Source organism: Pogoniulus pusillus, chromosome 20 (genome assembly GCF_015220805.1).
Source record: "Pogoniulus pusillus isolate bPogPus1 chromosome 20, bPogPus1.pri, whole genome shotgun sequence".
Classification (NCBI taxonomy): Eukaryota; Metazoa; Chordata; class Aves; order Piciformes; family Lybiidae; genus Pogoniulus; species Pogoniulus pusillus.
The window spans coordinates 14360588-14377500 of NC_087283.1; the positions used below are offsets into that span (position 1 = coordinate 14360588).

The 16913-nt window shown below is 40.9% G+C and overlaps 1 protein-coding gene across 1 annotated transcript in view; it reads right to left on the reverse strand.

Annotated features, from left to right (window-relative positions):
- The window catches only part of NETO2 (neuropilin and tolloid like 2), a 31633-nt gene extending 15305 nt beyond the window's left edge, over positions 1-16328 (reverse strand). The window contains exons 1-4 of the mRNA XM_064160318.1: positions 15800-16328; positions 3416-3472; positions 1968-2108; positions 302-550 (exon numbers count right to left, since the gene is read on the reverse strand). Coding sequence (XP_064016388.1) covers positions 302-550; positions 1968-2108; positions 3416-3472; positions 15800-15833 — 481 coding nt within the window. The 5' untranslated portion in view covers positions 15834-16328. The remainder of the gene's footprint in view (positions 1-301; positions 551-1967; positions 2109-3415; positions 3473-15799) is intronic.
- Positions 16329-16913: the final 585 nt, after the last annotated feature.

Sequence of the window (16913 nt, forward strand, 5' to 3'; positions counted from 1 at the left end):
CCGCTAGTGAAACTGTCATGAGTTAGAGTTACAAACCAGGAAGCTGCCAAAGCCTTCAGCATGAACTGACTTCTTCACTAGCAAACCACAGACTTGTAATTTTCCTCACTCAGTTTCCAAATTTGTTTCAGTCAAGCATGCTGTGGGATTAGCAGGACTAAGATTGTAACTGTTGCATTGTATCTTTGCCTTCCTAAGCACCCACGATGAAATACAGCTCTAGACTTACTGGCATGAACGTATCCAGAGTACGGTGGCAACAGCTGGTCATTAACTTGATCTGAATTTTAGGCATCGTTACCTGGTATAAATGAGTACTTTGCTTGAAATCCCTTTCCTTCCAGCTCCTCATCAGAAGTAAACTTGATCCACATAAATCTCCCTGTTGATCTAATTAGTGCAGGACTTTTCAGACCACAGTAACGATTAATGAGAGGGGAGAAACCAAAAGGTCCATCTCGAACCTCCAGATGATCAAACCGACATTCAAATGAGGGTTCTATGTAATAAGGTTCATCAAAGGTCAACTCAATTCTTTGTCGTGGAGCAGCTAGACATCAAAAATCAAGCACAAGATTAAATGAAGAACTATATAAAAACACATGGAAGACATGAAATAATGAAGAGACAAGCCTCCAAAACAGCAAGATAAAAAAACCTGAGAAACTTCTCAAAATATATCTGGCAGTCTGCTACAAAAACTCAGATACACTCTAATAAAAACTGTAAAAATGACTGTGTAGAAGATACTTTTTCATGAGAATTTATGGAGGTATTTTTTGCATTGCTGAAAATTCAGAAATTACATAAATATAATACAGCACATGTAACAGGTTAATGTACATGCAAAGGTATTCCAGTAAAGTTTAATATTAAGATATGAATTAAAAGTAGTGCTTCACAGAAGCAAAGTGAATAAAAAAGGAAAAAAACAAAACACTGAGTGATGCAGAAAAGAATTAAAAGAAAAACATACAAAGAACTGTTCACTGGTGTATTTCCTAAACCTTAAGCCCAAGTTTGGAGATCTTTTGGCAGGAGACATCTCTTATTAGAATACTCAGAGAAGTGTAAATGCTATTAACATGCAGGTTACTACAGATATTGCCAAGACTGAGCCAGTGACAGCCTAATATCAAGATTTGGATCAGGCCACTACATCCTGATAAGATACAGCTATGGCTATTTTGTGACTGGACATTGACTTCTGTAGCTTTTAACTAACTAATTTGTATGAATAACTTTACTGTTTCTTGTTCTTATTATCTGTTGAGATACTTTGAGATGCTAATTGGTATACAGAAAAACAGCATTTTAATAGGAGGTAAAAATAATTAGTGTGTTCCAAGTCTTGCAGCCTTTATCCAAGATATTCTCATTGGAAAATGGTTTTATTCTAGTTAATGATTTTTTTTTGTTCTCATCATGTTATTTTAATAGTGACTGCAGCAGTGCTAAAATCTCCATATTTTTAGTATAGTGCTATGGCAGTCAGATGTGTCTTTCACATTAATAAAGGATAGCATAAAGCTTTTCTGCTTGTGAGACAGAATAACACAGTATGGTCTAGAATATGATGAAGATAGTCTTCAACCATTTTTTGGAGTTTATTATCAGCAATGCTGGAAGTGATATTAAGACAACAAGCTACAATTTTAACCTTACTAGTTCTGTGCCTTCATAGATTACAGTAGATCTAATGGTGTTTTTTTTCTGGCTATGAGGGTATTTCTCATTCCGTATAGCTAATTCCTGAATGTCAGCATTTTCTATTAGTTTCATACTACCACTGCAGGGAGTGTATTTAGCTTCTTATTCAACCAAAAGACCACAGAATTGATTATATTACCAGTATGTCTATACAATACTTGACAGTACAGTAAAATGACACAGTTTTAACAGTTCAAGGTTATCTATCTATTTAACAGTAAGGCTACCACACAACAATACAGAAATACATTGTGTACCTTCTAAGATATAGATGCACTCTTGATTTGGTGGGTACATGTTAGGGTAGTTTGGTGAAGCAAAATGTCCTCCATTGCTTGTCCGTACCCAATTGTCACACTGGGTAGGAGGAATACGGTTTACTCCAAAATTTTGCCCACCTTAAGTGAAAAAACACCTGATGTAATAAATTTCTCCTGCAAGCATGCAAATTTGATTTTGCAAAAGTACAACACTGACATAATGCATATCCTGTATAAGAAGATGCTCCTCTTTCTAAATCAAATAGTCACAGCAACTGCTAATACAGCAGTATTATTTTATGGCTTATGCTTTCTCCATTCCTATGCAAATCCAAAATTTGTTAACTATTTTTGCTCTGGATTCCAGAATATACCAAAGTATATGGCTTTTAGGTTGTGTATACAATAATTTGTTGGAATGCTTTTAACAAGATTAATTAGAATATGTAAATACATTAAATAGCAATGGTAGTTAATAAAATTGCTAGCAATAGATAGATTACACTGGTAGCTAAGTGTCTAATGTAAGATCTAAGCTCTTCTTTTGGATGTATAGGGAAATTATGAGATTATATAGTTTACTGAGCTAGTGCACCATGCTGAAACATTTGCAAGAGCCAAGGAGAAAGCAGTTGGGAATAGTGTGGTCCCCCTGACATTCTTCTTAAGTTACATTTTGGGTCTTCTCCTGGATATCGTTAGAAGTAGAGAGACTAAGACACAGGATATGTGGTTTCTGCTAGACTTTTGCTAAATCTCACTGGGTGCTCTTATAATGTTATTTATGTGGCTTTGTTTTGGTTTTTTTTTTGGTAGACAAGGTGCTCTCATAATGTTATTTATATCTATGTGATTTTTCTTTGTAGACCTATGAGCGGGAGTCCATGCTGATACAAGTCTTGTCTGTCTCCAGTAAATTACATCATTTTCCACTGATACTTTGCGCAGCTTTTTCATTTACGAGGGGTGAAATCTGAGTCTCTCCTGCAGAAATTGTTGAAGGAAGTTCTGTAGGTGTTAGTTCAAGGAATTAATCTTTCCTAAGTGTGGGTTAATCCCATATATGAAAAAAGTAAGGTTTATAAAACTGATGCCCCACTCAGCAGGCTTCAAAAATGTTTGTGGGTGGACTATGTGAAAAGCTTGTTGTCAGATACAGAAAACATGAGTTTCCGTGGTGTTTTTTTTACATTTCTAAGGTCTAAACAGATAAAATTTTAACTGGGCAAATAAATGAACTTCCACATTCATTGTTACTGAATAGTTCTGTTCAATTGGAAAACAATGCAATAAACAGGGGGGAAATGGAAAACACGGGAATATATATGGGTAATTCAAGGTCTATTAATACTTGAATACATTTTCTTTTATTTATATATTGCTTAATTAAAAATTATAAACCTGTTAAGTTTTCTGAAAAGAAAATAATTAAACCAGAATTGTACCTTGTGTCTTCTGTGCAACAGCAATCCCTTCCACTACAAGGATTGTTACTAGCAACACTGGTAAGAGAAATTAGACAGGAAAAACATCAGTAATTAATCAAAATCACAGAACATTTTCTGCAGTCCCAATTCATGCAAATCCATGATTTTCTAACCCAAACGACTTTCTTAAAATCCCAACTTCAGGAAGTTCTTCCAAGTTCCTTAAGGAAGTGTATATGATGTATATGATACTGTTTCCCACAATATTCTTGTAGACAAATTGGCTACTCATGGCTTGGATGAGCACACTGTCTCCTGGATAAAGCACTGGCTGGACAAGAGAGCCCAGAGAGTGGTGGTCAATGGAGTTAAAGCCAGTTGGTGGCCAGTCACTAGTGGTGTTCCTCAGGGATCTGTGTTGGGACTACTTCTTTTCAACATCTTTATTGATGACATCGATTCAGACATAGAGAGTGTCAGCTGTGAGGCTGCAGATGACACCAAGTTAGGTGGCAGTGTTGATTCAAATGAGGATAAAGAGGCTCTTCACAGGGACTTCGATAGGCTAGATCAATGGGCCAACATTAATAGGATGAGTTTCAACAAGGCCGAATGCCACGTCCTGCGCTTGAGTCATGACAACCCCAAGCAATGCTACAGGCTTGGGGCAGTATGGCTGAAGAGCTGCATGGCAGAAAGGGATCTGGGGGTTGTAACAGACAGGCAGCTAATATGAGCCAGCAGTGTGTCCAGGCAGCCAAGAAGGCCAATGGCATCCTGGCTTGAATGAAAAATGCTGTGGCCAGCAGTAGGGAGGTGATTGTTCCCTTGTACTCGGTTTTGGTGAGGCCATGCCTCGACTATTGTGTTCAGTTTTGGGCACCACAATACAGGAGAGTTGTGGAGGTGCTGGAGCAGGTCCAGAGGAGGGCAACAACTCTGGTGAAGGGCCCAGAGAATAAATCTTTTGAGGAGTGACTGAGGGGGCTGGGGCTGCTTAGTTTGACAAAGAGGATGCTGAGGGGAAACCTCATTGCTGACTACAACTACCTGAAGGGACATGGTGCAAAGGCAGGTGCTGGTGTCTTCTTATAGGTAACTGGAGACAGAACAAGGGGGAATGGCCTCAAGCTGAGTCTGGGTAGGTTTAGATTGGACATTAAGAAAAAGTTTTTCATGGAGAGAGTGGTCAGGCACTGGAATGAGCTGCCAGGGAGGTGGTTGAGTCACCAACCCTGGATGTGTTGCTTAGGGCTATGGTTTAAGGTGAATCTTGCAGAGTAGGATTATAGGTTGGACTTGGTGATCCTGAGGGTGTTTTCCAATTTGCATGTTTCTGTGATTCTGTGAGAATAACAATTTATTGTTTGAAGGGACTTGTATGAATTTTCTAGAGTACCTACTAATTCAAAGCATTTTATAACATGCATGTTATCTATCTTCTGTATAATTTTTACATCCTAAAACGAGACATTTCAGTGCTATATTGAACCGCATTTATCCAAAAACTCCATTTGCCTAAAGTGGATGAAAGACTTTTCTACCTTCCAAGAAATTTATCAGGACTATGAGATGCTGCATGGTCTTATCCCTACAAAGATTTCAGCACCACTACAGAACTGTGCTTGCAAGACTGGTTATTGTGATACTGCTATATAGTACCAGTAATTTTTGCACATAATGTGGCAGCAGAAAAAGAGCAGCTACGAGTTGTAACTCTGGGGGGGACTTTGAGCAGTTGACAACATCTAGGACGTGGACACTGTTAAGATATTCACCATTGCATGAACTCTGGTTTGCTGGAGTGTTGTGCTAGTCTCAGGTGTTGGTACCTGCCGATGTATTATAGATTTGAACTGCCTAAATATTGGATTTGTTAAAATTTTGTTATACAGTTCCCTCCAGTGTCCCTTCCTCCCTTGCTTCTTCCTTTTCTCCCTTCCTCTTCCCCTTCCACTTACTTCCTAAAAAGAAGCGGTCTAGTTGATTTTGCCTTTGCACTTTCCCTTGCATTTACACTCACTTTGCACCTGAGAAGCATCAGTCTGAACAGCACATATTAAAGATTCCATGTTCCACTATTCATTGACAGTTTTAAAGCAGGCTTAATGTTCAGATTCTCCTAAAGTGCGTTGTCCTCTCAAATGGTTAGGGATTACCAGGAAAAGAGAGTGAACTAAGAGACGTAATTATGCCACTCTTCAAATCTGTCATTTGCTTCCATCTTGAGTACCTATGCAATTCTGGACACACAGAGCACTAACTAAAAAGGCTAACTCTTCACCCTGTACAGAAGCTTGATGGTAAGAGATAGGAAGCAAGTCATAAAATTGTGTCTGTCTCTTCCAATATAAGAACCAGGGATATCAGACAAAGATGATGTGGCATGTTCAAAGTAAACTAAGATTTTTTTTTTGGTTAATGTGCATTCTTCATAATGCATCCTTGAGATAGAAATGTCTGTTTCAGAAATCCCTTAAGCTGTAAGTGGTTGGAAGTCTTGGATAATATTTAGGGCAAATACAGTTTATTCTACTTTTATATTCTTTCTGCTTTTATTTCTCTGTGAAAGAAGATACCAGGTTAGATGGACATTTAATTTGACCTGGTATGGCCTTGCCCATGTTCTTAATCTACTTGTTTAATACTAAGTCAGACTGGCATGGCTTCACCACTGCAGGGGAAAAAAAAGAGATTTCAGCAAGAATTCTATTGTCACATTGAAGAAGTTAATTTTATGTTCCCAGTTTTCCTCTCTTGTTGCTCAGACATTTTAGTGGCTCCTGCTGAAATTGCATTTTATCTATCTGATTTTCCCTGTGTTAGGCTTTCAGCCCTTTAGAGTTCCAGAGCAAGCTAGCACTGATTGTGAATGATGATGACCTTGACTGAATTGCTCTATATGCTACTGTAATGTTGGCATAGATATATTACCTTGGAAGAAGACGAAATAGGATGACTGTCCATCTAGTAATTGTGTTACGTGTTTCTAATGCCACTGCTCTCTACCCATATTAAACCAAACTGTTCATCATGAGACTTCTCACCAGCAACTGCTTTTTCCCTTAGAAGTTCACAACTGTGGGTGTTCTAGAATACCATATGGGCCTTGCAAACAAGTGTTATGTTCCTAGAAGTTTATTTGATTTGTAGGGATGGATTAAAAGATAGGAAGTTAAGACTTAGGTAGTTTTGCCTTTTCTATCTTAGTGATAATTCCACATTTTCATTAATGTTAATACATAGAAAAATATACCTCCTGTGTTTATCCCATATAAAGTATCAATTCTTAGCCATTGTTGACTCACCCTAAACTGAAAACTCATAGAATCACAGAATGATCTGAGTTGGAAGTGACCTCTGAGTGAGTTGATATAGTATGTATGGGCCACGTTCTCTTTGTTTCCTGTCTTTTTCATCCTCTTCATTTTTAATCTCTTCCATTTCTTGCCTTTCCCTGTTGACACCTGTCCTTCTCATGCTCTCAACAACTCCTAAGATGTATTCAAAACTGCCCAGGTAGCCTATGTAAAGACCTTCCTTTGTTATTAGTTTTATCTCAGGTGATAGCATGATAAAGAAAAGAGGTGTCTCTGACTCATACTCTGTATGTGTGCTGCCCTTATCTCTGTGACATTGCTAGCAAAAAGGTGGAGAGAGGACTTAGGTCTATTCTTCCCGAGAAGAACAGGCAGGGATGCCTGAAGTAGTATTGCCTTAAACTGTGTGCATTTACATGACACAGTATAATGTGGGATAGCAACCAAGAGTGTTTTGGCTGCAAACAAGACCTATCAATGTTCAAGATGAAAGGCAATGAAAAAAGGGAAAAAAATCAGGGTATTTTTAGACCTTTTAGGCTGCTTGCATTAACCTATTTTTGTGTGCATTTTAAAAACAACAAAGCTATCACTCGCGTCCTAAATTCATATCAGTTTCTGAAAAAATATTTTTGAATGTCAGAGACTAATTTGGACCATATAGTCACTAAGAAGGAGGGAAGGTATCTGGAGAAGAGGCAGATTCTGCAGCATAGTGCCCTAGAGAGCTAGTGCTGAACCATTGTCCTGGTACTGCATGCAGGGACATAGACACAGCAATTAGGACAGACATGAGATACCAAACTACTATCACTAGAAGTCTGATAGCATGTTCAGAACAGTGAAGAACAACCTTGTTAATTCCAGTAAACTGAAATTCCAATAGATACAATGCACCTGAACTTGCAGTGGGGCATGGTATTCCTCTGCTCCTTTCTTCTTCTTTTAAAGTCTACTGCATATCACTGTGACATCAGTGTAGATGACAGGTAACCTCAGACTTAGCTCCCTGTTCTATTATGGTACAGGAAGCAGAAGTAGCAAGTATCTAAAAATGCCACTTGAACAGGGCCTGTTAATGTAAGCAACAGCACAGGCAGTCCAGGATTGCTCAGTGGCATTGAGCATTAGGAGGATAGAATGGTGGGTTTGACTGTTTTGTTTTTAATGCAGAACCGTGGTGAGAGTTCTACTAGAGGATACTGAAATATGGGAAGACTGACCTTATAAACTCTCAGCTATTTAGTTGGTAAATATAATAGAGGTTAGTGCTTCTACACCCTGTACTGAGCTGCTGCTTCATGATATGTACACTGTCGAAAAGGCTATCATTAAGCCAGCAGCAGCACAGCCACTGAGGCAGACAGATTAAGAGGGGCTTCTTTTATTCATGAATCTGGTATTTGCTACAGATTTTTATTCCACAAATTATGGTGCATACTTTTGAACTACTATTTAAAGCTCTGATAGTTTTCACCTGTGTGAATGTTAACTAGAAATAAAGAACAAGCTGTGAGCTTCTGTCTCGTTTTTTTGAAGAATTGATTTTTCATTTCCTTCACTTCTTTGCATGAAATATTTTAAATCACATAGCCTGCAGACAGCTGTATGAATTTTTAAGAGGGATGACAATAACCATATATTGCAAATTCTTATTACTATTCTGTTACTGAATTAGACTTATGGAATAATATAAAACAATCCCCTGAACTGGTGCAATAAACTACACATTGTTTGCAGGAGTCAAAATTTTCTTTGCTCACATTTCTTAAAATTCTCTAAAATGCAAAATAAATCTGTTAATTTGTCCATTGAAGTGTGTCTATATAGAGTCACAAATTAGTGGGTAATATTTCTTTTCAAATATGAGAATGCAGTTAGTTTTATAGTAAATGAGTGTTAAACCCAATATTGAGAAATCAGTGTGTTGCTGACAAAAACAAGTGCTTTAGGCTGCAAATCTGACATATGCTTGTACTTTCTGGCAAGATGCATTCTTCAGATGCATGGAATACAGTAGTTCTCTCAGCTCCCTATGGTATGCCTTTCCTATGCTCTTTCTGTGTGCTCTAGGGATCTACACATACAGAGAAAACAGACAATTTGCTGTGTGCCTCTGAGAGCAGTGTCTGTCTTCAGTGATGACAGTGGGGAATCTATGCATGCAGGGCAAGCTGAATATCAAACTGGGGAGCAGTCATGCACAACTGAGAAAGAGAGTGAAAAATTCCACCAATCTTTAAAAAAAAAAGACATAATCATTTAGATTATAACACATTCTTAACATAATGGTGGTCAGAATGCTGGGGATAAAGATGACAGGCATTGCTTAAAGCAGAATTCACTGTTCTATCTCTGTGCTGTATTCCCTGGATTAGGCAGCACCTTGTATACATATAGTCCCAATAGATAGTAACTGACAACACACAGGTCATGCATGTTAGAAAATCTTGCCAGAATGCTTGCTTCTTTCTGGCAGATATAGCCTAGAGTAATGAATGCTTGATCTTAATTATATACTATGTTTTGCCTTATGGGAATGGATCCTTTTCTGTGTACTATTCTTAAACTCAGCTCATAATTTGCCCTGTGTGCTAAAATTAATGTTACTTTTAGTAACTGATAATCACAGTATCCCAGCTTTTAACATCGTTTTTCCCCACATATATATGTCTGAACATAAATGTCTCCACTCACACTAATAACATTAATTGTGTCATATCCTATCTTACTCTCTAGCCAAAATGATATGTACGACATATATCACTTACATGTGTTTTGGTTGCTTTTAAGGACTCCAATTGAGTATAAGGTCCCATGTTAGATCCTGCACAAATTCAAAGTGATTGACCAGTTTTCATACAAAGAACTTCTGCAATGGAGGCAGAATGGTAGCATGTCCCATCACCCTGGATTTTATGTAATTCTGTGTGAATGGTTACCTCCTCTTCTCTCAGAAAGCTAATTAAGTGTATTTCTAATTGAAGCCACTTTTAGCTCAGAAAGACAAACTGTAACTTCTGGGGAATTACTCTTGCTAGCATTTGGTGACATTTGCAAATTGATAAAAGGAATACTGGATTGCATCTGTTGCTGCTTTTTTTAGGCAAACAATTATATTGCTGAGGATGGAAACACAGCAGTTTTTGATTCCTACATGCTCTTATAGTTTGTATTCTGTATATATTCCCTTATCTCTGTCCTACAACAGGACAGTTGCAGATTGGCAAAATCAGTATCAAGAGAGCAGTTAAAGTGGCTGCTTACAATTTAGCCTCTTAACAGCTCCGGTGATTTGCTCATATTGGAATATACTGCAGGATTGCCACAGAATGAAGTAATAGAAATGAAGGTGTGCATCAGGCAAGACATGTTTTTGCTGTTGGTCTTCCCCAGAGTATGCTAGTGGAGCTCCAAGATAATTTTTAATCCTCCTCACAAAACCTTGATAGCAGAAGTGGACTTCACCAGCTGTTAACAGTGGCTCTAGCGCCCTTTTAAGATCCAAATCTTGTTAGCCATTAGTATGCCAGCAGGATATATAAATGCACTCAGATCTGTTCTCAGATATGACAGTTTCATCTTACTCCAGCTGTTTCTACTAGGGATTCCTCTCTAAAATTGCCAAAGAAATAAACTGGGAGTCTGTATCTCTGCAGAGAAACCAGGTTAACTGATTCAGGAAGTAGATGCAATTTTTCCACACCCCTTTTATCAAAATCATCTGCAGAACAATTCAGGCTTGGATGGATCTGTGACAGAGTCCCCTCCAGGTTTGCTCAGAGAATTCAACATTTCTGATCCCTTCCTTCATTAGAAATGTATAGGCAGCTGTGGGCTGCTTCATTTTACAAAGTTGCTACACATCCTGTTACTTATAATCCATTCCTGGATATGTCTGCCAGCAAAACTTCTGCCAGAAGAATGATATCTTTCATTTTTAAAATAGAAGCTTTCCTTTTTGCACAGAAGATCTTTTTTTCATCTTCAAGCTCTGTGCAGCAAGAGACTGATGAGAAGGCTGCATGTGCAAGCTGTATTGATGAGGGGTTCCAAAAACCTTATTAAAATATATAGACTGACTTGAAGTTCAGATGATGACCCTGACAGAACTGATCCTGCTATACATGACTGTTCTGACTGCATCTTTCCCAGAGAGTACTTATTCCTAGAACACTTGGTCAGTGATACTGTTGACTTGAAACTTCATAATCTCTTGTTCTTTATTATGAGTATAGTGTATTTTTCAGTGGAAATATTTTCAGGAATGTCTGTTATGGATTAGTGAGAGTTCTGCTGTCTTTAGTCCTGTCTGGCAGATTATAAGTGAATTTTTTTTTCTAGCTCCTCACTCTCCCTTAAAAAGAGACTCTTCTGTGTTTGTGGATTATATTGTATGCCAAAGAGGTCTTGTGAAATCTATTACCATATTGGCAGTCCTTGCCTGCTGTTTAGTGGGTCAGCTTTGTAATAAGAGAATATGGAGTGAAACATAAAGATAAGCTAAAAGAAATGTGCATTTTTGTAAATTAGAAGGTACCTGCTGCTTTGGTGTTGAAAAATTTACAGTTCCCCACCCCAGTCACTTGCAGTATTTGAAGCAACAGTTGTCAGTTGTATGTCAAGAGAGGTAGCAATTTTGAAGGCAGCAGGCTAAGTTGTTCAAGACTGCAAGTGCTTCATTAATTAAAAAACAATTTGGAGTATGTAAGGCAGAAAAGCAGTGAGCTTGTTTGCAATGCCAGAACCCCAACTGTACCAGAGACACTGTAATTAAGATTTTCCCCTCTGTCCAGGTAAGCATGTCCACCGCTACACATGTAACCTGCTTTGTAGGTAAACAGCATGTACAAGAGTATATACAATTTCTGGCATAACTGCAGACATTTATCAGTTCCCGTCACCATTCCTGCAACAAATTATACTGTGAATTTCTGACAGGTTCATGAATGATGAATCACTTATAAAGTTTCCTCTTGTCTAATATCTCTCTGTGAATTAAACCTTAGGAAAGGTGCTGAAAATATATATATTTTTTTGTCATTAGCTAGGGATACATAATTCAGTAACTCCTCAATCCAGTGTTATTTTGTACTCCAGCTAGAACTATATACCAAATTTCTACACTGACTTTTCTATTAATACCAGTGTGATTATAACCAACTTGACCTGTATAAATTGCAGCAGTCATTGTCAACTATGTTTTAGGAAAACTATGGAATTAATGTTTTTGAAGTTATGCTGCTCTGAAAGTGGTTCACCTGGGATATTGAGTTTCTGTACCTATCAGTAGCAAAGCATAATACATATCACCAAATTGGTATTTTCCTTCTTTCTAAGACAGCAGCTTTTAAAGTACTGTTCTACAGTTACTTGAGTTACTTCTGCTTAACTGCTTAGCAGTGTAAGATGTTTGGTGCCATTAACTTTTTCCGAGCGTAGCAGAAGACAGCAAGTAGATCCTGCTTTTAGGCAAAAAAAAAGAAATCTGACTTACACTTGATACTATACTTGTAGCCTCTAGTCAGAAAGAAGAAATCACCAAAGTATTTTAAAATTGCCTTTTCTCCCTGCTTGTTTTTAGCTTTTTGTGCCATTGTTAACACCTTTTGGTTTTGGAAACAGGAGGCTGTGATTCCTAGCTTTTGTGTGGAAGGAAGCATTACTTCCTAACACTACTTGTTTGTGAGAAATTAGCTGTTAAAATCATGCCAAAATGCAAATGAGGGGGCTGAGCAGAATGGCAGGAAGTTAATTATAGTACTCCACATTTTTCCAGCATGCCGGAGTTGGAAATAATTCTGTACCTCATTGAAGGCTGGGAATGTTGACTTTCTGGAAGTAACAGTAATTTGTCCCAGCCCTAGTAGCTTGTTGAATTATCAGGACAGAAACTGCAGAATTATCTTTTTGGCTTTTAAAGGTAATCCAATCTAATAACTGAACTTGTCCAAAACTAACATACAGTCAGGGTTTAACTAAGGGTTTGTGGTGGAAATGACACAGAGAGCACATTTGAAGGTTGGGAACAAGCTCTTAGCAAGCATATTCAGGGGAATAGCAGATAGGGGAAAATTACAGATAGATATATTTACTTCCAAATCATAGCAGGAACATGGCTTTATTAAGGAAGCAGCTGCTTTTCTCTCTTATGATGCAGAAGGATATAACACTTTATTGTTGTAGAGCAGTTGCATTTTGCAAGCTGTGCTAGGATTAAATAATTATTCTTGTGTGTTTAAAATCTCATTGAGGACTGAAAATGGGAGGAAAAGGCTTTATCTCTCAACAACTGAAATGCAACAAGCAGCTCAGCCCCCAATGGGTTACAGGGGGGCACTGGCTGAACTCCACTTAGCAAAACCTGTGGCTGTTGCACCTCAGCACTGTCATGGTCCCCCATCACTTCTACTCAGTGCTACTGGCTGCTGGATCTGGCTAAGAGCAAATCATTGATTTGAGGTGATGAGATTCAGGCTGAGCACTATGGAGAGAGGCAGTACGAATTATATTTAGGTGTTAATTAAAATTAGCCCATATTACTGACATCCAATAAAAACCAGTATAGTTATTAACAAGTTTAACAGAGGAAGGGATGAAGAACCTCTTCTATGAGGACAGGCTAAGGGATTTGGGCTTGTACATTCTGGAGAATAGAAGGCTTCAGAGAGACCTTATAGCAGCCTTCCAGTACCTGAAAGGAGCCTACAAAGGAGCTGGAGAGAGACTAAGTACAAGGGCATGCAGTGACAGGACAAGGGGCAATTGTCTTAAACTAGAAGAGGGCAGATTCAGGTTGGACACAAGGGTGGTGAATGGGCTGCCCAGAGAAGTTGTAGACACCTCGTTCCTGTAAAGTGTTTAAGACAAGGCGGGATGAGGCTTTGAGCAACCTGGGCTAGTGGGAAGTGTCCCTGATCTATGGCATAGTGGTTAGCACTAGCTGATCTTTAAGGTCCCTTCCAACTCAAGCCATTTTACATTCTACAAAGAATCTGAATTGCCACAAAGTGACTCTGATGGGCTTGCTTCTACCCGGAAGTACACAACCCAAAAATGTAAAGTTTGTGGATGACAGAAATGTATATATGCATTCCATGTTAAGAACGAAGATTAAACTGTTTTTTAAGTATTACTAAAAGGTATATGACTTTTCACAGTATACTGAGCTTCACTGTACTTCATAAATGGTTTAGTAGAACTCTTCCAGTTCTGCACACACAGCTGTTTGCATGGAGAAAAAAAATTTACTGCCACTGTAAGTAGAGTTTCCACGCAGAACTGAAGATGCAACTTGTAAAATATGGAGGCTTACTTTGAATGTTATTCTCAACAGTTTCCTTCTGAGATGATATCTATGTGACTATTTGTAGGAATCTTTTTTTTTTTCTTATTAGATGTAATAATCTGACTACATGAAGACTTTTAGTGAAGGACAGATAAAAAGGAGTGTGTGAAGCTAAGTAATGATAGGCTGTTTCTCTAGTCATAGCAAGTGATGCATTTAGAATACCAACAGCTTATTGACTAACAGCTTTGTGCAATTTGTGGGCTATGAATCATACAAAAAAACTCACATAGCAGGACTTTTTACCTGGGCACTTCTGTTATTGTAAAAGATGAGCATGAGGTCTGTTCATGAGAAAACCTCTATAGTCAAATCTGTAGCAAACACGTATTTCTGACATGTAATTAAATCTGCATTTGTAGATTTAAGAAACAGAAATGTCAGTTATATTTTGGGGTTGGTTTATAGTAGTTTATGGTATGTAAGTAATGTACTCAAAGAGGATGTAAAAAAAAGAAATCTAAATGCCTATTGTCCCCCTTGTAAGTCTTATGTTTCCATGTTATCTAAACCCAGTGGATAGTTAATATCTATACAGAGGCACAATAAGCATCTTTTGTCTCTCAATTGTGCTAACAGATTAAAAATATTCAAACTCTCAAGACATCTCTCCTTCAAGCCACAAACATGGGATTTCACGGGCCATGAAAACATTATGGATCTGAAACACTTCTTTACAACTTTCATGCCATGAGAGGACATAAATGCATATCAGAAACCGTGCTCCACTCTGCAGTAATGCTTTGTTGGCTTCAATAATGCAAGTAGAGGCTCTGAAATTTCCTAACAGTCTAATTTAATAATAAAAAAAATCCCTGATGGTTCAAGTCTGCTCTTGCTCAAGATACAGAATGCTAGAAATAATCTCTTGAAGTGCTGCCATATCTAGCTTTATTTTCTGAAATAAAACCCCTGCCCGTAGTCGAGCTGTACAATACCACAGACAAAGAAACGCTAGGTAGGGTGAGAAGCCTTCCTCAGATGTTTACTTCTGGACCTAAAGAAGTTAGAAACAAGATTTAAAAGCCTCAATAAGAACAGAAGCTCAGGTTGAGTGCCCGTCAGGCTGTAGCTTAAGACTCAGGTGACTGATTTGGGGAAAACCTTGCTGAAAACAAATCTCGGTAGCATGTACAACACCCTGATCGCTGCTGGGGAGAGAGAGTTCCGAAAGCAAAAAGAGTGGGGTTTTTTGTTTGGTTGGTTTTTTGTTTGTTTGTTTGTTTTTCCCTGTGAAAGACTGGACCGCAAGAAGCTCTCAGGATGTCTCAGAAATAAAAGGGACTGTGGCGCAGGGTCGCTGCCATCGTGACCCGTGCTTCTGCAGGCTGGGTTCCCCCCAAACCGAAGTACCGAGGTGCACTAGCGGAGACAGGAGCAGCTCGGTATGACCGCAGGCTCCTGGCTCGGTACGGCCCCTTCGCTGGGAGCCGAGCAGCTCCCACCCTGCAGCCGTGAGTCGCCACCGGCACCGCAGAGCTGGCTTTCGCGGGGAGCAGAGAGGGACCGGGAACCCACCAGCCTCCCGGCGGTGAAGTGAGGTGGGGCAGCGGAATGGTCGCCCCCTATGCAGCCCCCGTGGTATCGTAGCAAAGTTTCCGCCGACGGTAGAAGAGAGCCCGGAGAAAAGCCCGAGAGTCGCCCTGGGTGCCTTCAGGGGTACCGCGGTCTCTGTTCCGCGGGGCGCGGGCAGCTACTCCCGCGGAGGGCGCCGTTGCCGCCCGCGGCTCCTACCTTCCAGCACTGAGCAGAGTTTGTGCAGGGCCATTGTCTCCCAGTGGGCCGCGGCGGCGATCACCGGCGCTCCAGAGCAGCGGCCGGGGGCGGCGGTGGACCCCCGCGAGGGCGCTGTGGCCCGCGGCTACGGCTCTGCCGGCCCCCGCCCGCCCACGGCCATGCCCGGCGCCCCCGCGCGGGGCGCCCTCAGCCTCCGCCGCCCGAACTCGGAGACGCCACCGTGCTCAGTCCCATCGGGAGCGGGGCGCGGCGGGCTTCGTCGAGGCTAGCCTGCCCTGGGAAGGAGCCGGGGGCGCTGTCTCCCAGTAAGGCGGGCTGAGCGTAGCTCAGCAGCTTCCAGCCCGACTGAAGCGACTGCCAGTAAATGAAGCTCATTTAAGATGTAAGGGGTGTTTGTCTGGATGAGCCGCTTGTACGCATGTGCCCGCCCCCCACGGAGCCCCGCAAGCAGCCGCAGCCGGCGGGGCCACTGTGCTCCTCCCGCCCGGCCGGGCACCGAGAGGGGGCGGTGACTGTAGCGACGGGGCAGAAGCCTTTCTCGCCCCGTCCCTACGGGGAGCTGGTAGTGGCTCTCTTGAGGCACCCCGACCCCGTTCCCCGTCGTGCAGCCTGCCCCAGGCCCCATCTTGCCCGCCGGTGAGCCGAGATTTGCCGATCTGCGTAGAGGGGTCCGGCGGTGCTGCTTGCTGAGAGCGCGTCCGTCGCGACCGGGGCGGAGCGGGCAAGCTGTGCGGCCCCAATCCAGGCCGTGGTGTCTCGAGTGAACCCGAAGCTCGGCTCATCTCCTTTGTTTGGGATCTGAGTACTGGTGGGATAAAAAGGAGCCGGTCCTGCCCTTCGTCTTCTGTTCCTCCCCTTCTCACTCATGGCACAGAGCCCGTGCGGCCCCAGCCGTGCGGCGTGCCCAGCTGCCTGCCTGGCTGCAGTGTGCTGCCTGCAGCTCAGGCGCCGGGAAGAGCCCATCACACGGTATTGTGCGGCTGTTGTCTGACAAGAGTGACAGCTAAAATGGAGCTATTACTTTACAAGAAGTTAATAAAAAGGCGCACTTAGCCTGCTGCCTGCCCTGGCTCCCATTCCTCTGGTTATCCATCACATCGGATTAGGCTGT